Genomic DNA, 25,334 nt, shown 5'->3' on the forward strand with positions numbered 1-25,334 from the left:
GACACGCCTTATATAAGCCACACCCCTTACCTGTGAAGCCACGCCTTATATAAGCCACACCCCTTACCTGTGAAGCCACGCCTTATGTAAGCCACACCCCTTACCTGTGAAGACACGCCTTATATAAGCCACACCCCTTACCTGTGAAGCCACGCCTTATGTAAGCCACACCCCTTACCTGTGAAGCCACGCCTTATGTAAGCCACACCCCTTACCTGTGAAGCCACGCCTTATGTAAGCCACATCCCTTACCTGTGAAGCCACACCTTATGTAAGCCACACCCCTTACCTGTGAAGCCACGCCTTATGTAAGCCACACCCCTTACCTGTGAAGCCACGCCTTATGTAAGCCACATCCCTTACCTGTGAAGCCACACCTTATGTAAGCCACACCCCTTACCTGTGAAGCCACGCCTTATGTAAGCCACACCCCTTACCTGTGAAGCCACGCCTTGTTATCGAAGCCACACCCCTTACCTGTGAAGGCACACCCCTTACCTGTGAAGGCACACCCCTTACCTGTGAAGGCACACTTTGTTATCTTAGTCACACCCTTACCTGTGAAGCCACGCCTTATGTAAGACACACCCCTTACAATGTGAAGCTTTGCCTTATGTAAACCCCATTTATCTATGAAGCCACGCCTTATCAAAGCCACACCCTTTATCTGAAGCCACGCCTTGATTTCTAAGCCACACCCCTTACTAGTGAAGCCACGCCTTGCAAAGTAAGCCACATCCCCTTATTGGGCGAGGTGGTGTCTAAAAATAATAACTGTGCATGTGTGCCAGGATCCTGGGGTATTGCGAATCTTCATCACTATTCATCCAGTTACAAAAGGTCTAAGATGAATTAACCGCATCTAATGGGCTTTACCAACGTAAACCTTAATCATCTATCCATATTATGGGTCATATGTTAGATCGGTGAGGGTCCAACCACTGGGCCTTCAGTTATCCATCCAGGAGAGGAGAACAAAGGAGTGACGGAAACAGCTGAGCACAGAATTGTACAGAAAATGCATTCACATCTGTAATGGTCCCCAGTGGGGCTGATATTCTAATTCCCCCCATGTCGGTCACTAGTACACACATATGAGAACTAATTTCAAGTGAGTCAATTAACTTACCAGTGTGTTATCTAAATGTAGGAGTAATGCAAAAAAAATAAGGGATATCCATTCAAAAAACAGGGGAGGACACAAGTACAGACCATGCAGGCATAGTCTTTGCCAGATGGGCAAGTACAAAGTTCTCCAGCGCCCGTAGATTGCCTGTGAAGATCCTTGACACACAAAGCTGAAGCCCCCTATTGGCATGAGATGCAGACAAAGCAAACGAAGATATCCAGCCGTTTGGATCTAAAACGTCAATTTTTTAGTACAGCTTCAAAAGGTTCTAAGTAAATTAAAAACATTGCATTAAAGCAAAAAACGACGCATTTCAGAAACAGATATTTCTTAGGTCATGGTACCATGATTAAGGACAGTTCTGTATCTAAAACACTTCGGGTTTTTTGCCTTGGTGCAATATTTTTAAATTGTACTAATAAATGTGTGAAGTTTTATATCCAAGCGGCTGGACACCTTTATTTGCTTTGTCTTGATCAGCCTGATGCCCAGGACCAGAGTAGTAACCACCCGTGGAGATTTAGGAATTACCTAGTATTACCCAGATCTACTACCATAACAGATCGGATAATGGACAGAGGGCAATGGGAGAGTGAAGTTGTTTCTTTTATTTTTAAAAGGGTTTCCGGTCATGTAAAAAAATGCTATAAACCTGCAGATATGGGGTTAATCTGCAGGTTAATGGAGTTCTGAAGCTGTCCGGCGCCTGCTACTGGAAAGAAATTAACTTTATTCCTCCCGGCATCCTCAGGCTTTCAGTCACAGGGGTGGTGCCGGGGCAGCATCAATCACTGCTCATTGCATAGTGAGCAGCGTCTATAACTGCACTGCTGGCACTGACTGACATCCGCCGGCTCAGAATTCGAGCCGGATGTCAGTCAGTGCTGGGGGACGGTCACAGCTGCTGCTCACTATGTACTGACCGGTGACTGAAGCCGTGCCGGCGCCACCCCTATTACTGAAAGCCTGAGGATGCCGGGAGGAATAAAGTTTATTCCCTTCTGGCAGATGGGCTCTCAGTGCGGGCGCCGGACAGTTTCAGAACGCCATTAACCTGCAGATTAACCCCATATGTGCAGATTTATACCATTTTTTTTTTTTTTCACAAGACGGGTTCCCTTTCAGCTATTTGATACTTTGGGCATAAACAATCCTACTGAGATTTAGGAAACCAAATTTAGCATTAATTTGACAACTGAATCTTCCATTAAGCATGGCAAGGGCTCACACATTCATTTGTATGGGAGACAGCTTGCAGTACCACTCACGACCACTACAGCATGCATGGAGCTGTACCACTTCTGAAGCGCCACTCGCTCGATCAGCTGATCAGTGGTGTTACCGAGGTGCTGAACCTACCGCCGAGTGCACAGCAGAAAAGTGATCTGTACAAAGTAGTATGAGCTTCTTGAGACAACCAAGTGTGAAAGCTATAATATTTCAGGATATTGTACTTTGAATCATAAGGAATAATATATATAAAAGTTTGTAGATCTGAGAAGGCCAAATACCGTACCTGGAAGTGCAGTGATGAAATCCCTTTGCAGCATTGGCTTAAGGTAGGTATTTATGTGGCCATGTTGGTAGTGACACATTCGAGAGATCAGATGCTCGACAAACTCGACCTGGTCACACTCCGACCACTGCTCAAAGTACTTGACACAAAGCTCTTTTTCCTTCTCGTAGTTTGCGGACAGCTTCCGCTGCTTGGGCACAATCATGCTGGAAGTGCCATTGGCGAGTTTAGTCTGCGGAAAAAGAAATAAATATCAAAGATAAATAATGAAAAGGAAAATAAAAGCAATGGTACATGACACACAAGCCGGGCATACATAAATCCAGGAAATACATCTGTTACACAACAGGGGAAGAAAAAAAAAAATCAAGCGTATAAATTGGCTGACAGGGAGTATCTATTTGCCTCTGTCAGCCAGAAAACAGACGAACATCCTTGCAAGGAACTCGGAAAGGACATTACCACCGATGCTGGAAGTGCACATAAAATACCAGGGACTGTTAAATGGGAACCCAGAGTGACACTTTAATGTACTCAAATGAATTTCATGTTCTACCACGGAGAGACTTGCACACAATTCAGTACAGGGCTATGAATACGTTTCAGTGGGAGGCTGGTGCACATGGAGATAAAAGGTCAGGTTGGAGCAACGACAGCGCCTGGGTCCCAAACGTTGCTGTTTATATACATTTCTCCGTAGAAACTAGCAAAAAAAAGACAACCATATCCAGATACTTTGCCATTTAACTATTTGGAGCTCGTCAGTTTTTCTTTTCCCTTTTGGGAAAGGAGGGTGAAGAGGGAGCCGTAGACAGTCTCTCGTTAAGAAGAGCAACTGTATATCGACTCTTACTAGAAATGCTCCATGGGAAAAACATGGAGATCAGCTCTCTGCAGGAAGGAAAGAATACCATCTCACTGATGTAGAGAGATCCTAGTAGATGTAACTAGCTTTATGGCTACATTCATACACCCGTGGGACAGGTGTTTGTGCAGTCAGATTTTTTTACTTTCGCACACTGACCCATAGAGGTTCATTGCGCCATACACACATCAGTTTTAAATTAGGATCTGTGTCTCCAGTCCTTAAAAGGGACTGTCAGCAGGTTTTTGCTATGTAATCTGAAGATAGGTTGAAACACAGAATTCAGGGATGTGTCACTTGTCAAAGTGCGTGCTGTAGTTTACTACCCGTGAAGGATTTATCACTAAGACATTAACATTGCTGGACTAGTCTGGCAACGCCCCCTCCTGTGATAAGCAGCTCACTGTCTATGGACTTTGTACACAGAATCTGGTGCAGTTGTGATCAGCTATCGTGTGGGCAGGGTTAGCTGTGGTGTGGGCAGGGCTAGCTGTGGTGTGGGCAGGGCTAGCTGTGGTGTGGGCAGGGCTAGCTGTGGTGTGGGTGGGGTTCGCTTTCTCAGCTTTGCTTCATTCTAAGCCTAAAAGCTCTGAGTGTGTCACAACTGCTGCACCCAGTAATCCAAGTGATACATCGTTGGATTTAGCGTCTCTTTCCCTACATCATAATGCTCTCAGATGAGGTAGCAAAAACCTGCTAACAGATTCCCTTTAAGACGCAGAGTGTGTCCTTTTATTGTCCGAAGAGAATAATATAGAAGGGAGCTCAAAGTTTAGGCAAGTTAAAGATGAAAAAAAAATAAAATTATATATTGATATGTATTACATAAACGGAAAATCTCCTCGCCATGGGTTCAATAAAAGGGGAGATCTCAGTTTGTAAAATGTCAGAGAAATCTGCTTTTTTCTTCTACTGGAATGACCTTTTGCTCAACTTATCGGTAAAATCTGTATTGGGTTAAGACAGATCTTCCCATTACTGATAGAAGACAGTTGGTGCTCAGAAGATTCTATGGAGAGGGAGGAGCTAGAGGCAGACAGACATTCTACCGCAAGTGCCATAGAACTTTATAAGAACTGTCATTTCCTATCTCAGTAATGCGAAAGTTTGTATACACTGAAGACAGATTATACCCATTAATTGAGAATTTTAAAAATAAATTATCAGTCCAGGATAAGAATGAATCAGATTTCTCTGATAAGATGCATAAAAAAAGTTTCTTATTTTCAAGTGTACTATTGGATTTATGGGAACATATAAAATCCTCATTTTAATTTATTAACCAAGTGGCATAAATATTTTTGCTCATTTGGGCTAAAAGAAGAGCAAATCTGTCCCCATACTACGCTGTTTAAAAGGGTGAAGATTGATCGGACAATTAGGTTCCATCTATAAACAACTTCCAATTTCCTCCCAATCCTTCAAGTTTTCATATTTTTCTTTTGTTAAAAATTCAAACCGCTATCAATTAGTAATTTTTATTTTTTCACTTTACGGTGATTTATTTCTTTGCCAGCAGTGTAGCGGTTTGACAGGTAAAAAGAAGCCATAATGTATTATTTTTTCGCAGAGAGGAGTAGGCACCATTTAACTGGTAAAGCAGGTCAGTGAGTTCGATGGCTGTGGGAAATGCTTCAGAGAGTTTTAGTGATGATACCAATCTAGGATGTTAATGACAGTAGTGTTAGAGAATAGATTTTACGATCTAACTTTCAATTACAGATACAGTAGCTGGCGCAGCAAATTAAAGCTTACAGTATACACACACACCGTGTAGACACTAATCACAATATGAGTAATAGGTTCTCAGAGATGGCTCCAAAAATACCTAGGAAGGGTTTATTCTTTATCTGATCTTCAAAAGTTTCAAAGAAGGAAAGAAGGACTCAAGAAGAGTGTATTGATGAAGTGCAATAAAGCATAACAAGCTCAATTATGTAGGGCACTTTTTCGCATGGTTGCTCTACTTTTCAGAGCCGGCAGTAGGTTCCATGTTCCACTAATGTCCTCCACGGGGAGACCTGAAATGTGTTGGCTTTACAACATTGCCCATGAGAATCACCTGGTCAATAAAACATCTATCCCGATGCTGTTCATCTTCCAAAACCTGCTTTCATGTAATATTGGTTGACCTGAAAATTTCAGACAAGTAGCCATACACATCTGTTCCATATTGGCCGCTAGGTCAGCCCTCCGAAAATACGCTTTTTGGAGGCCAAGCTGATGAAGATAGGCTGTATCCTTATTAAATATGAAAACGGTGATCTGAAGCTTCTCATTCATCTTTCAGTATGTGCAGGTTAATTTCGAGAACGCAGACGCAAGTGGAGTCAGAACCAATAAAGTGGGTTAATCCAAAGATGTTTTTCCCACTCTGCATGCTGGGATCCCACAATCCAGACATTCGCGACCGTCTTTAGGCTCCTTTATGAGGTATTAGGAGCAATTTTGACACTAACGTATATTTAATAAAACCATCAGACTGTAGCTGCCAACTCTTTTACTAAATAAAAGTGCTGCCCCAGATTAGTGGTCGGTACTCTATGCGCCTCCATACACATTACAATACTGACGAGTTCGGCCGACAGTCTAATGTGTATGGGGACGCCAGCCGACTGATTGTTGGGAGAGATATCGATCGTGCTTGTTAGATTTCGGATTACAGATCATATTGTTCTCCCTAAGATAAGTCGCCGGCTGACATATCAAATGGCGGCTTTCTCAGAGAACACAGGAGCACTCGGCTGAACGAACGCTCCTGTGTATGGGGGCACTGGCTAATATGGCTGTTGACCGAACGATCGGCCGACGTATCATTCGGCCGATAGCCATCTATGGTGTATGGCCAACTTAAGCATGGAACCGCAAATAAATGGCATACATACAGCCAGTGAGACTGATTTTTAGATATTGTCTAAGTGAAGGTCAACCAATTCTTCTGGGAATGTTCTTGTACAGAAAGTCAAGGAAGGATCTTTCCAGAAGGAATGTTAAATATTTACTCTGCGGCTCCTAAGATAATGAGAGATTCAAGCAGGCGATTGCCTCCAAGCTCTTATGTGTATGGAGTCATGAAATTAGCACGAGCATGGGATGGTCACCTTACTAATGTGTAGGTATTTATATGTTGTACATACAATAAGAAGCTTGCTACAGGGAAAATAGAAAAGTGAGGTTGATCATTAGAGGGGAGATTCTTTAGAAACCATGCAGTGTGGAAAACTTAGATACCCACCCTTCCACAATTATCACCTGAATGACACAATAGGGGGCTTCCAATGTTTGAGCTTTTGGGAGCTTTGTCTTTGGTAAAGTCAGTTAAAAATCATAAAGATAAATAAGCGACCCATTTACTTCTATAATTCACAATATTTGGCTTCAGAAGAACAGAAGATGAGGGGGCTTGGTTTGATAGGCCACATTCAACTTGAATTCCAACCACTAAATTGAGCTGTCCATGTGTTAAGTTTTTAGTTTTAGGGGATAGTAAATAGGATAATTAGAGGAACAGATTTCCTAGGGGAACACTTATTTAGCAACGTATGGTGGCATTATTCAGGATCTGAATTGTAGAACTATTTGGGAACCATACAGCAGTATTAAGGCTCTTTAAGGGATCATATTTTAGGCACATCATACTTTTTGGACTTTATATGGTGGCTTTATCGTGACACTATACGACAGTACTGCGTAGGATCAAGTAGGGGGTCAACTTTCTTTGTTGCAGACAGGGCTGTGGAGTTGGTGTCCATTTTGGTGGAGTCGGTATAAAATGGACAGACTCCTAAAATATATATTAGATACAGTAGTACAATGCAGTATGTGCTGTAAAAAATTTTTTATAAGAATTTGGGACAGTTGTGAAATGTCCTATAAATGTCTGTTCTGTTGCTGATCTAAGGATCTCGGCTTTTAGTTGAGATGAATCTGTGCTGCACTTTACGTACACGCTCAGTAGTGAGGCCGTAAAGTGGAGTCGGAGTCGTGGAGTTGGGAGTCAGGGAAATTGAGGAGTCGGAGGATTGACTTACCGACTCCAGAGTCCTGGTTGCAGAGTACACCATTTTCAATAAAATAGAACCTAAGACATAAACACATCCCATAGTGTGACCCCATTTCTTATGGTTGTTTAAAAAATGTAAAAAGGCTAGTAACAAGATAGGACTATAGTATCAATGTATTATCCTTCATTACTAACATTGTCCTCCCTTAGTATGTACAGCATTTTCCTTTATTACAGAAATGTAACCTGTTCTGCAGACCTGTTGGCCATTTCAAAGTGCTCAATAGGTGTCAAAGCCTACAACCTTCAATAACACTGCTGTCACTTCATTATCACTTTAGTTGCTTCTAATGCTCTGTCCTACTGTCCCCCCTTCCCATACCTTGTAGACACAATAAAGGGTCGATTGGGCAGGGTTCCCTTTCCCTCTGTACTAGTCTGTCACTGTTAGTTCATGCTTATTAATAATAAAAATAAAAGTTGTATACTTATTTTTAGCCCCCCCAGTAAACATTGCCTGGCCTATAAGACTCCCTAAGCCATCTGCCGATCTCCATCCACTCGCCCCATCCAAGTGCTTGATTGTCTTAGGTATATACAAGCACAACCAAAATAGAAGAGTAAGCGCTCATATTGCTTTCCATACCAATTTCTGATTCATACTATGGGTCCCCATGGTGGTTTACGGGTGGTTGTACATAGTCTTAATACACAAGTGTGCAACCAGCTCAAGACGTCAATCTATAAACGTCAGCTCTATATCTAGGCCGGGATTGCACATTAAACCCCTTAGCACCTTTATTGCCTGTTGACCTCCACGTCTGCCTACGTCCATCACCTACGAGTATGACTACGCATAAATTATTGGTCATTGTATAACAGCATCCACTAGCGCCTGCTTTGTGAGCGGAATAACAATGCCACCGCTTCTTTCACATAATCAAATTTCCGCTTCGAGATAGAGACGCCGCTCACGCCATGTGTTCTGGGGCATTACCCATCTCTCTGGGATGAGATAGGTTGTTGTAGGTTCGAGATGGTGAAAGGGGAAACATCATAATGTTTAATTATAAGAAATTATCGAGATCCGCACAAACATCAGCCGGGTACCTCCGCACTGCAGAGAGCTCTAAACTTGTTACCGTTAATGGCTTAAATTTCACTGTGCTAATCATTTCAGGACATAAGCCTTTCTTGATAACCTAATGAATTATTCTAACATCCTTCAGCAGAAAAAAAAACCCTCCATGACAGCACTAATTACAAGACGTTTTCCCAGTGGTTATGTAAAATATGACAGAGCAGCAGTACCGGGAATTGGAGAAAACTGCTTCTAATTTCCACAGAGAAACTGACAAACACCTCTCTTTCATCTCTCCGAGCTCTCAAGTAAGATTTAACTTTCTCATTTAGTTAATTACCGTATGAGGCTCATCATTCCCAGGATCAGAGCGGCACGGAGCCTTTATCGTGTTAACTTGTGAACTTGATAGATGGCTGCTGCTAAAACTTAATAACTTCACCCCCCGGCAAATTGTAAGATAAATATAATAGAAGAAACTGACAGTAAAAACCTGCCAAAAATCAGCACTGTGTTTATGTTTCTTTGTAGGCAACAAAAAAAAACAAACAACCGAGAGCTGAGTACAGGCCGTGTGTCACAAAGATTTAGAAGACTCCAGGCACTTGGCTTCCGGCAGACTCCAAAAATTCAACTTTCTTCACTCAAAAAGTTTTTAAGCTTCCCAAAAAGTGGCTGCAATGGTCTTTAATTCTTCAAAAGATTATTTTCTTTTAGGAATAACAAAGGACATGGAATATGTAATTCCTGAGTCGATTAGATTAATGTGTCTGGTTTTTTTTTTAGCATGCTCCTACGTGGGGTTAGACCTCACCACCAGCTCCACATGGGCTGCAGTTATGGTGCTCTTCTAAAGGGAACCAAAGTAAATCGACAACTATCATGGCATCAGACAAAGGCCTTATCCAAATGAGAGTATTAGCACTCCATGCAGCCTACGAAGGAACAAAAGAACGTCCTGGGCCACCATCCGGACAGTAGGGCTGGTAATACCAATGGGAACTCAGTCACAAAGATGGAAACAAAGGTCTCCATCAAAAATCTTTAAAAAGGATTGCACCGCGCATTACAGACAACCACCTCATTTTGAGTTTTCCTCACTTGGGGGTCGGCAGCGATGAAGATCAGGGGGATCATGAACTTCAGTTTGTTGATTACTGGGGTGGCCAAACATTTATGGCCTATACTGGGGTCCATTGTGGTTAACCTCTTTAAAAGGGGCTCCCAACATGCTCTCTCCTCTCCCTCCCAAATCCCATCAGGTTGTATCTAAATGCTACCAATTTTTGTTGCAACAATGCCATTCAAGGTCAAACTCCTTGTGTCAGCCCCCCTCACCCATATACAAAGCTCCTGCGACTTGGTATTGTCCTCCCTTCAGAAGCTTTGGTCGTATGAAGCCCTGAAATTCCTCACAGCAGTCCTAAAGACGACCATATTTTCTAGAGCTGTACAGTACATTTGCATTCCTTTAATTTACTATAGAGACACACATTTTATAGTAATACTATTAAATTAGGGAAATTATAATGTGTGACTGTAGGAAGACTGTGCAGGTGGGATAGATAACGGGTGGGAAGATTTCAGCTTCAACTGATCACAGAACTATTACAAAGTTTTGAGATAAGGAAAATTAGCCTTCAAGTTGAGCGCTGCAGAGTTTGGGTACATGGCAGAGATTAATATTCCAGACTCTGTGCTTAGCTTCAGGTTTTCAATAGTCATCATTCATTTAAGGTTCTGGAAAGTCAGGTTGCGTATGACTCGAACGATGGCCATACCCATTAGATAGCTGTTGGCCTATAGCTTCTCTCCAGACTCTCCATGTACGTTCAGATCATCCCATCATAACTAAAATACAAAGTATCTACCACTTTCCTCCTATATTAAGTGTATTAAGTGTATGGTGCATCCAAACACAGCAGATTGTAAGTCAATGACTGAGAAATGTATAATTTGTGTAAGACCAGATTTTCTTCAAGTGCCACTTCAATTTTCCAAAACACTTTCCTATAGACGTCATTGAGCAAATAATGATTAGAGTTGAGCAAAATGATTCTTCGGACCCAGGTATAACGACTTCAATGGTAGTCAGTGACTGCCGGAGCAGAGCTGTGAGGACCTCCTCCTACCTGCCGGCATCTCCGGCTCCTCTTTCGCTTAGGCGGCCTGGCGCGATGTCATTCATGCTCGTGTCGCACCACAACAATGATGTCGCACGAATAGGAGAGGGAGATGGCAGCAGGTAGGAGGCGGGTTACAGGGCTCTTATCCGGCGGTGTTGGACTAGGATCCCGCTAATCTTTTTTTTTCCAACTCTAGGGACAACACTAGATAAATGCAAAACAACTTACTATGACGCTGGCGGTGTGAGACAAATGAATATATGGTCATAAAAATTTAGAGGATAATCAATCTACAGTTCAATAAAAGATAAAATGTATAGTGTGAGTTTGGTTTTAGTTTAAGTATTACATATCAGGTAAAATAACATGACTGAAAGTACATTTTTGTGATTGCTTAACAAAGTCAAAGTTCTAAGAGGCTCTTTAGATGAAAATAGAGATCTTAAAAACAGGTGAAAAAAACAAATACTTGATCTATAGAATAAATTTTATATAAATTCAGCCAAAACATTGGTACAGCGACACCGAGAATACAGGGCGATCACCAGTAGTATAATGTACTTACTGAAGCCACATTTTAAGAGAATATCTGGCATCACAGCTAGCAACTTTTTACTATGAACAAATGCAGCAAGTGTTACATCCAGGCCTGCTAACTTTAACCATCAGCTGCTTGGTAGAATTGATATAGTCTACATAAATTTAATTTTATACAGATTATGAATTAAATTAAGCGGTCCTTTGTATACATAAGGAATAACACTTTCTGGCTACTATATGATAAGTAATCTACAGTTTTACCCGTTTTACCCTCTGCAAGCTCCCTCTCAATTTGCAATCAACTCTGTGCTGGTGGGAGGAAACTACGGCTATAATGTCTGCTATACACAGCACTGAGAGGGATTCCTGCTCTTCATTCCTTGTTTAGCTCTCTACCAGACCCAGCCGCAGCTTGTACGACATTATACAGAACTACTTAGCAGTGTAGATAAGAATCCAGCTCTGAGATGATGTAAAAGACTTGTTAGAAAGCCCAGTATGATCTTCCTGTGTTCCCCGTCTGCTCTTCACTTCTACCCTCCATTCTTCATAGAGTATAACTGGGTGTAAGATGACACCTCACTGTGCTGGTCATCCATCTTGTACTGAGCAAGATGGAGTTTAAAAAGAAAACAAAAAAACTTAAGAGCAAATGACAAGAGGTAGGAAATGGGGGAAAGTGGCTCATAAGTGGAGAAAGAAGACGAATTCTTTGTAACAAAGTTTCTTAGATTCGCATGCAAAGTTTGTTAAAAGTATAGTTCCCATTTAAGCTTAACAACAATTAAAGCGTACTTCTCCTTTTACAAAAATATTGTAGAAAAGCATTGTCTCGCCAAACTACTTAAAATGGGTTGTCAACTACTAGGACAACCCCTTTTTGATTTAAATGTTTGGCCCCAATAAAATAAAAAAAAGCTTGTACTCCCCTCCCATGCCGGAGCCATTCCAGCGGTGTCGGCACTCGCTCTCGTGCGATTGTTAGGACATGTGAGCCCGGGACCAGTCAGCGCTGGAGTGACGGTCTCTGCCTTCTGTTGAATTGAACATGAAGAGGACGTCCGGACTGCGGCTGCTCTCTCATTTCCTCTTCATGTTCAAATTCGTATGAAGGAGGAGACCGTGACACCATCGCTGATTGGGTGCCGGGCTTATATGTCATACAACCGCATGACAGCCCCAGGATCGCGAGTGCCGTCGGGGCCAAGCATGGGGTATGAGAATGGGTTGTCCAAGTAGTGGAAAATCAGGGCTGTGGAGTCGGTAAGCCAAACCTCCGACTCTGAATACAACTCCAACTCCTCAGTTTCCACGACACCGACTCCAACTCCACGACTCCCTCATAGATGGCTCATGTTTAAATGATAAATTTACTGTAGCACAGATTCATCTCAGCTAAAAGTCTAGACCCTTAGATCAGGAATAGGACAGACATTTATAGGACATTTCATAACTTTCCCAAATTCTTATGAAAAAATATTCCCCACAAACTGCATTGAACTACTGTACCCAATTTATTATATATTTTAGGAGTTGGAGTCTGTCCATTTTATACCAACTCCACTAAAATGGACACCGACTCCACAGCACTGTGGACAAGTTCTTTAAATCTGCTTTTAGTGAACAAACCTAATACGCAGTATTTTTTGAGAGGGTGATACTTCTTTAGCATTCTGCCAGCACTATAAGAGATTTAGCTTTCTCTCACTTGCCAGCAAGCATTGCATCTATCACTGTCCAACGGCTTGCCTGTTCCAAACTGAAATCTTGTACCTCTGTTATGGTTGTAAACAATTTGACACCTAGAGAGCAGAAGCAGAGAGTCAAGAGGCTGACCTCTACTACCTGAAATCCATTTCTGCACCTCTGCTGCTAAAAGGGGATTAAACTGGACAACAGGCAGTGGATAGCAAGCTAGAAGGGAGACCCTTACTATAGTAGCTGGGACTTGGAGTAATTTCTGGGGGGGCAACACAACAATGATTAAATAAACAATGATTAATGAGTGGAACAGGCTGCCACGAGAGGTGGTGAGTTCCCCTTCAATGGACGTCTTCAAACAGAGGCTGGACAGACATCTGTCTGAGATGATCTAGTGAATCCTGCTTTGAGCAGGGGGTTGGACCAGATGACCCAGGAGGTCCCTTCCAACTCTACCATTCTATGATTCTATGATTCTATGATTCTAAAGTGATTTGCAAATTGTCTATTTAGCACATCAAATGAAATAAAGTTGTCGAACATTACAGTCATGCTATAAATGCTCAAAAATAACATTTATATTCAAACTCTGATATTTAAATAAAATAGGAAAAAATTATACAAAGAACAATGTAGAAAAGAAAGTCAACTTTTCTATGAGCCTAAAGGTGTTAAATCCTCTTTACCTTTAAAGCTTTATGTTGACTGAAGTTAGGAAATTGAATTTTAATGGGAATGAACTGATTTTCCTAGTAAGCTGCTATGCCACAAATAACTTGTTTAGGTTTTAAGACCTCTGTGCAATCAATTTATTATTTGACACAAAAGACAAAATCCCCACCAAAAATGAAAAATATAAAGTCACAAGAGATGGTTTCTGCATAAGAAAATAGACTCCAAGGCCACACGGGGCTGTCAGTCAATATGGATTCCTCAGCCAGCAGTGCACTATGCCACATGTGTCATGCAATGAATTGTGGGACTTTGCTTTATGAAGCAATGGGTGATTGGCAGCTCTGCCTCTAATACGCGTCGTTGGCAGCTGTTTTCTACTCGGCGCTTGCCCCTGGAGGGATGCAAATGATGGCGATTTCTCAACCACATACAATAGACTGAAAGCTACATACAGAAGCTAGTAGAGAGACATCAACGTCATGAACTAAAAACTGCATGGGTTTAGAAGAGAAAAAGAAGGATTTTTTGCAGAAACTAATAAGTTCACTGATAAAACAAAATTCTAAGAAAAATAAAAATGGCAGATTCTGAAGAGTGATCATATTGGTGTATGGAAAGTATTCATTCTGCAGAAAGAAAAGTCTTGTACTTGCTGAATTACGGAGACCACCTTACTGCTTCTAAGGAAACTTATCTCTTAATTTACCCACAAACTTTACTCCTTACCATTAATCTGCTTAGCCCAGGACTCAGAACCAATCCCATAAAGGCGTCAGGACACACTATAGTGAAATCGGCCAAATCCAACTCTCAGTGGTGACCATCTGATATGAATGTGAGCCTCCAGACTATCCCTTACCAATAGATGATGTGGAGGATCGAAGGATCGGGAACCTTGAAGGCAAATATCCAAATCTTTTGTTCTTCTGTCAGAGGTGGCGCAGTTTGCTTTCCCCATTCAGCACACAAGCGCCTGCTGAGGGATTGGGAGAGACCTCTGATAAGTACAGGATGTGATGTGTATAACAGTCTTAAAGGGAGTGTCACCCCCAACAGGTTATTGAAACCATTTCAATATACGTATAAGGCCCTATTTATTTATTTCTATGTAAAAAGTTTTATTATATAACTAAATGAAGGGGCTTTGGCACACTCATAGCATAGCCACGTGCTCAGTGCATTGTTCAGCCCCTTCAATTACCAACCTCCGCCCTTCTCCTTGCGATGATTGACAGCACTCCAAAGAGAGCTGGCTATACTGAATTCTCAACCCTGCACACTGACAATGCAGGAGCGGAGAGCACACACAATATAGCTATGTGTAGGTGTCCTCTGCCCCCCGCCTCCTCTTCCTGTCTACAGTGGCCGCTTCCAGCAGACCGGGTCATACTGCAGCCGGCGGGCCAATATTGACAGGAGAGGGAGAGGAGTGCGCAGTCTGACATTGTGTGTGTGCGTGCACGAGTTCCTGCTGTGTCAATAAGTACATGCTCTAATCTCCCTCTCTTGCCAGCATTGGCCATCCACTGCTGCGTGATACTATGTGCAGCGAGCCTCTGCAGAGAGGGCAGAGGAATCAGAAGGTGTCTGCAAACACTGACAATGTGAGAGCTCTGCTCCTGCAGTGTTAGTGTGTGCAACTCTAAGGATTTAATAAATGGCAGGTCTCCTTGGAGCTTTCAATGACCAAAAAGGGAGGGGTGGATGAGGGTAATCAACCACGCATCTGCAAAAACACTAGTGCACGTCCTCATCATCTCCCGCCTTGACTACTGCAACCTCCTGCTCTGTGGTCTCCCTTCCAACACTCTTGCACCCCTCCAATCTACCCTAAACTCTGCTGCTCGACTAATCCACCTGTCCCCTCGCTATTCCCCGGCCTCTCCCCTCTGTCAATCCCTTCACTAGCTCCCAATTATCCAGAGACTCCAGTTCAAAACCCTAACCATGGCATATAAAGCCATCCACAGCCTGTCTCCTCTATATATCTGTGACTTAGTCTCCCGATACTTATCTGCACGCAACCTCCGATCCTCACAAGATCTCCTTCTCTACTCCCCTCTTATCTCCTCTTACCACAATCGCATGCAAGATCTCTACCATGCATCTCCCCTACTCTGGAATTCTCTACCCCAACATATCAGGCTCTCGCCTACCATGGAAACCTTCAAAAGGAACCTGAAGACCCACCTCTTCCAATAAGCCTACAACCTGCAGTAACCCTCGCTCCACCACACCGCTGCACGACCAGCTCTACCCTCACCTACTGTATCCTCACCCATCCCCTGTAGACTGAGCCCTCGCGGGCAGGGTCCTCGCTCCTCCTCTACCAGTCACCGACTTTTGTGGTTCAAAATTTACTGTAATTGTTTGTGCTACGTATATCCCTTTTACATGTAAAGTGCCATGAAATAAATGGCTCTATAATAATAATAAAATTGAGGGGGCCAGAACAGAGCACTGATGCCCCCTCAATGAGATATGCAATAAAACAGTTTTTATATATAAAACTAAATAATTAAAATCTGAACCAAAAGTACGATTTTTTTTTAGATGCCAAGTCCCCCATACGAATGCATAAATGGGTTCATTTGAATATTAGAGGTGACAAAACTCCTCTTAAATGTTTTGGGCTTTTTGTGTCCACAGATCCTCTACCCTTTTCTATCCCAAAAAAGGACCCAAAGACTAGAAATACTGGAATCTGATCTCAAGCAAGTGCTTGTGGTCCTGGAAAAAAAAGCAGTCAATAGTCTTAAAATGGACACTGGATAGGAAACGTGTAAATCAACCAGAGATGGATCATCGATCAGTTGTCAGACTATACATTTGGCAGATACCACTACACAAACGTACAATTAGGCACAGTAAATACTTGTTAAACAAAGAAAAAAAGCAATAAAGTTTTTAAAAGCATTAGTCATTCATCAATCAACTGTACAACAGAAGGCAGGTCATCACCAACAACGGACCCAAAAATTGGAACACGTTGGGGATGGGGGGGGGGGGGTGGTCGAGATTTTAACAGACTTTCATCTGGGAGGCTCCCAAAACAGTAGCTAAATATTTCAGGTGGTGTTCTCCAAGCCTTCCAAATAGAGTTCCACACCATAAGTTTTCTTCTATTTTCGAATTTTCGAGGGTTGAAACAGGCAGGCAAGTAAGCAGCATGGTCCAAATATAGGGGCATGGCTACATTAAAACAAAACTTGATGGTGTACTTTAAGCATTGCAGTGTTCTACCAGAAAAGGCACGCTCAAAAGTTGGCAAATTTGAGGTCATTGCCAAGTTACCTCTAATTTGATCCACTGATATATGTGAAGGTAGGTGTGTGATCTCCATGGTAATAGAGTACTTCCAGTTGTCAAAAACTATGGATACACCTATCCATCAAAGTCAATGGCTGCTCACTCTCCCCAGTCCCGCAAGCTCGCTGCCTCGGGGTAACCCTGGACTCTGATCTCTCCTTCAAACCACATATCCAAGCCCTTTCAGCTTCCTGCCGACACCAATTCAAAAATATCTCCCGGATCTGTATATTCCTTAATCAAGAATCTTCAAAAACACTGGTGCACGCCCTCATCATCTCCTGCCTCGACTTCTGCAACCTCCTACTCTGTGGCCTCCCTTCTAACACTCTCGCACCCCTCCAATCCATCCGACCCCCTGCTATTCCCCAGCCTCTCCCCTCTGTCAATCCATTCATTACCCAGAGACTCCAGTTCAAAACCCTAACAATGACATACAAAGCCATCCACAACAAAAAAAACTTTTCTCCACTCATGGTTATTGGTTGGGTGAAGCCATTTATTGTCAAACTACTGTATTTTCTCTTTTTAAATCTTAATGACAACCAAAAACACCCAAATGAGTGGAGAAAAAGTTTTTTTGTTATCATTCATATTCTCTGAAACAAGGCCAAGAAAGGAAAAATTCTGCCAGGGTAAATAAACTTTAGAGCACAAGTGTACCTGCATGCAACCTCCGATCCTCACAAGATCTCCTTCTCTACTTCCCCATCTCCTCTTCCCACAATCACATGCAAGAGATAAGAAAAGAGTGCACATAGGGCTTTATCCCTATAAAAGTAAATACCAGGTCCCACAATCAGTCTGACTCACCTTCTGAGGTTGTGCGAGTCACAACCAACTGTGAAGCACCTGTCAGATGGCCACTGCAGGAGACCCCGCTGATCAGTAAACAATGAGAGGAGATAAGAAGCTGGGCTGATCCTCCACGCTGGTCCAGAGACACACAAGGATTAATGATAAACCAAAACTTTCCTTATTCCTTGCCCGACGCGTTTCGTGGCTACACTGCCACTTCCTCAGGGCTCTGTGTGTCTCTGGACCAGCGCGGAGGATCAGCCCAGCTTCTTATCTCCTCTCATTGTGTACACAATCACATACAAGATTTCTCCTGTACATCCCCCTACTCTGGAACTCTCTACCCCAACATATCAGACTCTCGTCTACCGTGGAAACCTTCAAAAGGAACCTGAAGACCCACCTCTTCCGACAAGCCTACAACCTGCAGTAACCCTCGCTCCACCATACCGCTGCACGACAAGCTCTACCCCCCACCTACTGTATCCTCATCCATCCCTTGTAGACTGATCCCTCACGGGCAGGGTCCTCGCTCCTCCTGTACCAGTCACTGACTTGTATTGTTCATGATTATTGTACTTGTTTGCTATGTATACCCCTTTTCACATGTATAATACCATGGAATAAATGTTGCTATAATAATAAATACACGGCCAGATGCTACTCCGTTACATTACACTGAAATATGACACCTGCTAAGTAGCAAAACGTTCCTGAAAATTGATTGCAAAAAATTATGGTTTTTTATCCTGTATTCAGCAGGAGATGCACTCGCAAAAAAAAAAATATTAAAAAGCACAAAAAGTAAACTAGAGGATGACTCAATTACAAAAAAATGTGAATGTATGAAAATTCACAAGTGACATTAACTAGTCAGTGCTTTTATGGCTAATTTTTGCTGCCGTACAAGACGACATTAGCAAACAGGTCCAGGAAAAAAGTTGCTGACTCATGTCATTAACAACTAGCATTTTGTTAAGTAATCGTTAAATGCATTTCCCTAAATGTGATGTCCTTGAAAAAACAGATGTACTGTAAAGAAAATAAGCTGCTTCTGTACAATTGCTGCTGGAAGAAATTAAATAGGTTTGTCAAATGATTCCAAAAGGAGCAATGCTTCACGGCCACATACACCCACCGCGAGAGACAACCTGGGGGATCCATAATCAGGGGGACAAGATCTCCCCGAAGAGAACAACGTAGAGGGAGAAGCAAAGCCAACAAGAAAGGAACATTCATGACTGATAGAGGTGAAAAAAGGGAATTTCTAAAAATTAAAAAATCTGGTTATATTAAAGGAGAGCACCAAGTATAGAAATAAAACATCACATAACCCCTAGGAAATAGCATCTTTCTCCATCTATGAGTCAACAAAATGCTTGTGCAACTGACCGCTATAGCTCCAAACCCCGCTCAATATAACCAAATATATATCACACATACAGTACAGACCAAAAGTTTGGACACACCTCATTTTAAGATTTTTCTGTATTTTCATGACTATGAAAATTGTACATTCACACTGAAGGCATCAAAACTATGAATTAACACATGTGGAATTATATACTTAACAAAAAAGTGTGAAACAACTGAAAATATGTCTTATATTCTAGGTTCTTCAAAGTAGCCACCTTTTGCTTTGATGACTGCTTTGCACACTCTTGGCATTCTCTTGATGAGCTTCAAGAGGTAGTCACCGGAAATGGTTTTCCAACAATCTTGAAGGAGTTCCCAGAGATGCTTAGCACTTGTTGGCCCTTTTGCCTTTACTCTGCGGTCCAGCTCACCCCAAACCATCTCGATTGGGTTCAGGTCTGGTGACTGGAGGCCAGGTCATCTGGCGTAGCACCCCATCACTCTCCCTCTTGGTCAAATAGCCCTTACACAGCCTGGAGGTGTGTTTGGGGTCATTGTCCTGTTGAAAAATAAATGATGGTGCAACTAAAAAGCAAACCAGATGGAATAGCATGCCGCTGCAAGATGCTGTGGTAGCCATGCTGGTTCAGTATGCCTTCAATTGTGAATAAATCCCCAACAGTGTTAGCAGCAAAGAACCCCCACACCGCCGCACAAAGACACGGTGGTTGGAACCAAAGATGTCAAATTTGGACTCATCAGACCAAAGCACAGATTTCCACTGGTCTAATGTCCATTCCTTGTGTTCTTTAGCCCAAACAAGTCTCTTCTGCTTGTTGCCTGTCCTTAGCAGTGGTTTCCTAGCAGCTATTTTACCATGAAGGCCTGCTGCACAAAGTCTCCTCTTAACAGTTGTTGTGGAGATGTGTCTGCTGCTAGAACTCTGTGTGGCATTGACCTGGTCTCTAATCTGAGCTGCTGTTAACCTGTGATTTCTGAGGCTGGTGACTCGGATAAACTTATCCTCAGAAGCAGAGGTGACTCTTGGTCTTCCTTTCCTGGGGCGGTCCTCATGCGAGCCAGTTTCTTTGTAGCGCTTGATGGTTTTTGCAACTGCACTTGGGGACACTTTCAAAGTTTGCCCAATTTTTCGGACTGACTAATTTCTTAAAGAAATGATGGCCACTTGATTTTCTTTACTTAGAATTTGTATTATGGCAAGAAAAAAAGCAGCTAACAGTCTATTCTGTAGGAATATCAGATGTGTATCCACCAGACTTCTGCACAACATAACTGATGGTCCCAACCCCATTTATAAGGCAAGAAATCCCACTTATTAAACCTGACAGGGCACACCTGTGAAGTGAAAACCATTTCCGGTGACTACCTCTTGAAGCTCATCAAGAGAATGCCAAGAGTGTGCAAAGCAGTCATCAAAGCAAAAGGTGGCTACTTTGAAGAACCTAGAATATAAGACATATTTTCAGTTGTTTCACACTTTTTTGTTAAGTATATAATTCCACATGTGTTAATTCATAGTTTTGATGCCTTCAGTGTGAATGTACAATTTTCATAGTCATGAAAATACAGAAAAATCTTTAAATGAGAAGGTGTGTCCAAACTTTTGGTCTGTACTATATACATACATACACTGCTCAAAAAAGCAACACCGTGCAGGACGCTTTGCATTTGCCACAGAACACCAGGATTGGCAAAGTCGCCCTGTGTTCTTCACAGATGAAAGCAGGTTCACACTGAGCACATGTGACAGATGTGACAGAGTCTGGAGACGCCGTGGAGAGCGATCTGCTGCCTGCAACATCCTTCAGCATGACCGGTTTGGCAGTGGGTCAGTAATGGTGTGGGGTGGCATTTCTTTGGAGGGCAGCACAGCCCTCCATGTGCTCACCAGAGGTAGCCTGACTGCCATTAGGTACCAAGATGAGATCCTCAGACCCCTTGTGACACCATATGCTGGTGCGGTTGGCCCTGGGTTCCTCCTAATGCAGGACAATGCCAGACCTCATGTGGCTGGAGTGTGTCAGCAGTTCCTGCAAGATGAAGGCATTGAAGCTATGGACTGTCCCGCCCGTTCCCCAGACCTGAATCCGATTGAGCACATCTGGGACATCATGTCTCGCTCCATCCACCAACGTCACGTTGCACCACAGACTGTCCAGGAGTTGGCGGATGCTTTAGTCCAGGTCTGGGAGGAGATCCCACAGGAGACCATCCGCAACCTCATCAGTAGCATGCCCAGGCGTTGTAGGGAGGTCATACAGGCACGTGGAGGCCACACACAATACGGAGCCTCATTTTGACTTGTTTTAAGGACATTACATCAAAGTTGGATCAGCCTGTAGTGTGTTTTTTCCACTTTAATTTTGGGGGTGACTCCAAATCCAGGCCTCCATTGGTTAATAAATTTGATTTCCATTGATGATTTTTGTGTGATTTTGTTGTCAGCACATTCAACTTTGTACAGAACAAAGTGTTCAATGAGAATACTACATTCATTCAGATCTAGGATGTGTTATTTGAGTGTTCCCTTTATTTTTTGAGCAGCGTACTTATTTCTCACTGCAAAATGCAAAAAAATGTATCTAATTTATAAAATGTGATTTTCTTTTTTGATATTCTATCTCTCAATGTTAAAATTAACCTACCCTTAAAATTATAGCCTGTTCATGTCTTTGTCAGTGGGGAAACTTACAAAAACAGCAAGGGATCAAATACGTGTGTGTATATTATAATTATATATATATATATATATATATATATATATATATATATATATATATATATATATATATATATATATATATATATATATATATATATATATATATATTTATTTATTTTTTTTTTTTTTTTTTTTTTTTTTCATTCATCCGAGGGATCCCAACGTACACAGCACGTTTCGCTGAGCTGAGTGATTGGTTGCAGCAGAATGGTCGTGTAGTCCTAGATTGAAGAAGAGGCGGAAAAGCAGCGATGGACCTGGGGAGGGTGAGTGACACCTTTTTATTATTTTAGTCCAGTGCAAGTTGATTGAGTAAAAAGTTATTCCGAGAAAACCCCATTAATATACTGTAAAAGAAAGTATTTGTGCCTTTACCCACCCCCTCCGCAGTCCTAAAAAGTCACCCATACGGCTCCGATACTATTCTCAGGTCAAGATGAAAATAGGTAAGGGTGATCCTACAGATGGGATCATGATATGCAGGGAAAACTACAATTCCCCAGCATCCTTTATGTGCAGTAAAAATGGCAAAAATGGGCATGCGTTCTCACGGCACAGAAAAAAAAGCGATATGATACAATGAAGATAAGAGCATGCTCAACCACTAGGTCTATAAAAATTACCGAAAGAGGCGCCCATGGGCATAACAGATATGGAGGATGGGATATGGGCAGGCTTGGAGTGGCATACAGGAGAGCAGGAGAATCCTCCGGCGGGCCACCCCCTATTATATGAGCAGTACTTGGCACTATATACTGAATGACTGTACAGAAAGAGGCGGCATCTTATTCATTTAACAATCTACCCAGTTCATTGTTATATAAATTTGTAATTGAGGATAATGTCACATTTGCATGTAGCTGATTAGTGGGGCCCAGGAGTTACTGGGGGTCCTCAGCACTCCAGTCTGACACTGCATATGGGCATATTTTTTTCTAAGTCCTCATTACCCAAAAGCAAAGCAGGGACATCAAATGTTGGCGTCGGCAGGGCCTGAATAAAAAAAAAGTTCCCTAGCTAAAGGAAGAGAAGTCGTCCTACCGCCCTGCACAACCCAATGTGAAGCCCTTGCACAATGCTGTCTCTGAACCAGCCCTTTTAATAAGCCAATTTTTATTCATCTATTAAAATGCTAATGCAGTAAAGCACTCTGCCAGCATTTTTAAAGTGACGGGAGCATTTTTTGCACAATGGCGACCAGCTGGGTGAAAGCTGCTTGTTTCAGGGGAACCTTGGCTAAACGTGATCATTTGTTTCATTAGCAGTGCATTAAAAAATATATATACGTCTCTGAGTAATGGGGAGATAGGAGCTGGCTCATTAGCATGAACAGGGCTGCGATATTCTGCAGACATATGTAGCCTGCGCGACATCACAAACAGATTTCGGCTGTAGACAAAGCGTGTCGTCCTAAACCAATGGATTTTATTCTCCCCCCCCCTTTTTTTCTCCCCTCTTTAGAAAAACATGAATGACAGTCGGCAGCTGTGGGCTGAGATTATTTCTTCCATCTCCTGTCTTGCTAATTAAAAGGTTGATCACAGAACAATACGGCCGTCATTAATTTCTGCCTTCTGATTGGCCGGGATCCTGCTGCCCCGCCTGATCCTTTCACACTGCCGAAGTTAATGTGACAGGAGCCACAAGATGGATTGCCTGTTGCCATATTGCTCCTCGTCTCCAATCAAGAGCCATCGGTGTAAACTGATTGTTCTAATTTGCTCTCATTATTATTACAATATCAGGAGAAAATAATGTGCGCGGCTCGCTGTCACAACCATGAGAAAGAGCCATTAGTTACAGGAAGACAAAGGCGCTTTTAATAGGGGCATGACCGCTTACTAATGCGCTGGCTGCAAACGGCGGCACCGAGATTGGCGCGGCTTCCTTCTGTAAACGCGGAAGTGTACATTAAAAGGGAATTTATTACAATCGTAATCACAATGACAGCGGGATCTTTCTGCAACAGTATTTAACATAAAAGGGCTGGTATGTAATATGGGACAAGCCTCAGAATCCAGCGTATAGTAATAGATCATAGATCCACCACACAGCAGCGATTATATATAATACAGAGCAGGCAGCACATCGTCTGTGTATATACCGCCGACAGACGCGTGAGCTTCATGGGTAGAACACATGTCCATTGTAGTCTATGGGGTTGTTCACATGCCCCTATCATTTTGTGGGCCAATTGTCTAAAAAAAAAAAAAAAAAAAAGGGACAGCACTTAAATGCCATCCGTGTCGCATCCTAGGCTGTCCGATTTTCTACTGTCTGACGTGGTAGAGGCAGCTTGGAAATGTTGAATTTTTTTTCTGCAATCAAGCCACAATGATGGTGTAAAACGTGTCCAGAAAACATAAGTGGATAAAAAAAATTGCAAAATGCAATGCAAAAAAAAACCAAATTATAAAAAAAAAAAAAAAAAAAAAAAGGATATTGGAATGAGACCTGATGCATACTTACTAACTGGGTACTGTGTTATAGAATACTATAGTTTATTTCTTTTACAGTATATCAGCCATCCAGAGGCCAGAAGGACACGATTTTGGCTTTCTTCTGCCTAAGGTAACCCTATATAAATATATTATGTCAATGACGGGAGCTTTTCTAAAGAAGATTGGAACAGAAAGGTGAATGCTATATGCGGATAGGTGGCCATACCCAGCTTTCCACAGACCCAGACTGGCAAAAAACAATTTTCAAAGAAATTCTGAACTGTATATAACATGAGTGCAGGTTTCTGGCCATGCATAAACAAATAAATACACATACACATACACATACACATACACATACACATACACATACACATACACATACACATACACATACACACATACATACATATATATTATAATGTATGTGTATATAATATATACATACATATATTATATACACACATACGCGCACACATACCACCACACACACTCACTCTCTCCACATACATACACCTATTTGGATAGTCTGCTTTAGTACACTTCTGATATTCTGCCTTTCATACACTACCGTTATATATAACCATGTCATGCGTATCTTTAGTTACTGGTAACATTAATAAAACTGGTTTCTAAAGGGAGTTATCGTTTTGAGACGTTGACCTTTATTTGAAGAACGCACCGGCCCATTCCCAAAATGTGTTTGTCGCTACCTGCACGTGTAAATATATTTTCCTAATTTTGCTATAAAAACATATCAACAAGGCCTTGGCAGCAGGGTAGTAAACACCGAAGGCTCCAACACGGGAAGATGCCAGAGTCTATAAAACTTTTCACGAGCCGTATTTCAGGTGATGAAACCAAGAAGACGCAACGCCATTTCTCACTAATATTTGCCGGGAATATGCTTTATCATATATATATATATATATATTTTGTGACCTGGGGAGGTAGGGAGGCCTCTGACCGGCTGGTCCCTGGCAGGGAAAGGGTTCGCCGGGTACACTTTTTGACAAGCGTTTTAAAATCCCAGCACTAAAAGCCTGTTCTA

At 42.2% G+C, this 25,334-nt stretch overlaps 1 protein-coding gene across 1 annotated transcript in view; it reads right to left on the minus strand.

Moving 5' to 3' along the window:
• Positions 1-25,334, minus strand: part of BTRC (beta-transducin repeat containing E3 ubiquitin protein ligase) — a 192,258-nt gene that overhangs the window by 64,878 nt on the left and 102,046 nt on the right. Inside the window, exon 4 of the mRNA XM_073685287.1 lies at positions 2,646-2,877. Coding sequence (XP_073541388.1) covers positions 2,646-2,877 — 232 coding nt within the window. The remainder of the gene's footprint in view (positions 1-2,645; positions 2,878-25,334) is intronic.

This window comes from Phyllobates terribilis, unplaced genomic scaffold, assembly GCF_046119375.1.
Source record: "Phyllobates terribilis strain yellow unplaced genomic scaffold, ASM4611937v1 Scaffold_5__5_contigs__length_657084704, whole genome shotgun sequence".
Taxonomy (NCBI): domain Eukaryota; kingdom Metazoa; phylum Chordata; class Amphibia; order Anura; family Dendrobatidae; genus Phyllobates; species Phyllobates terribilis.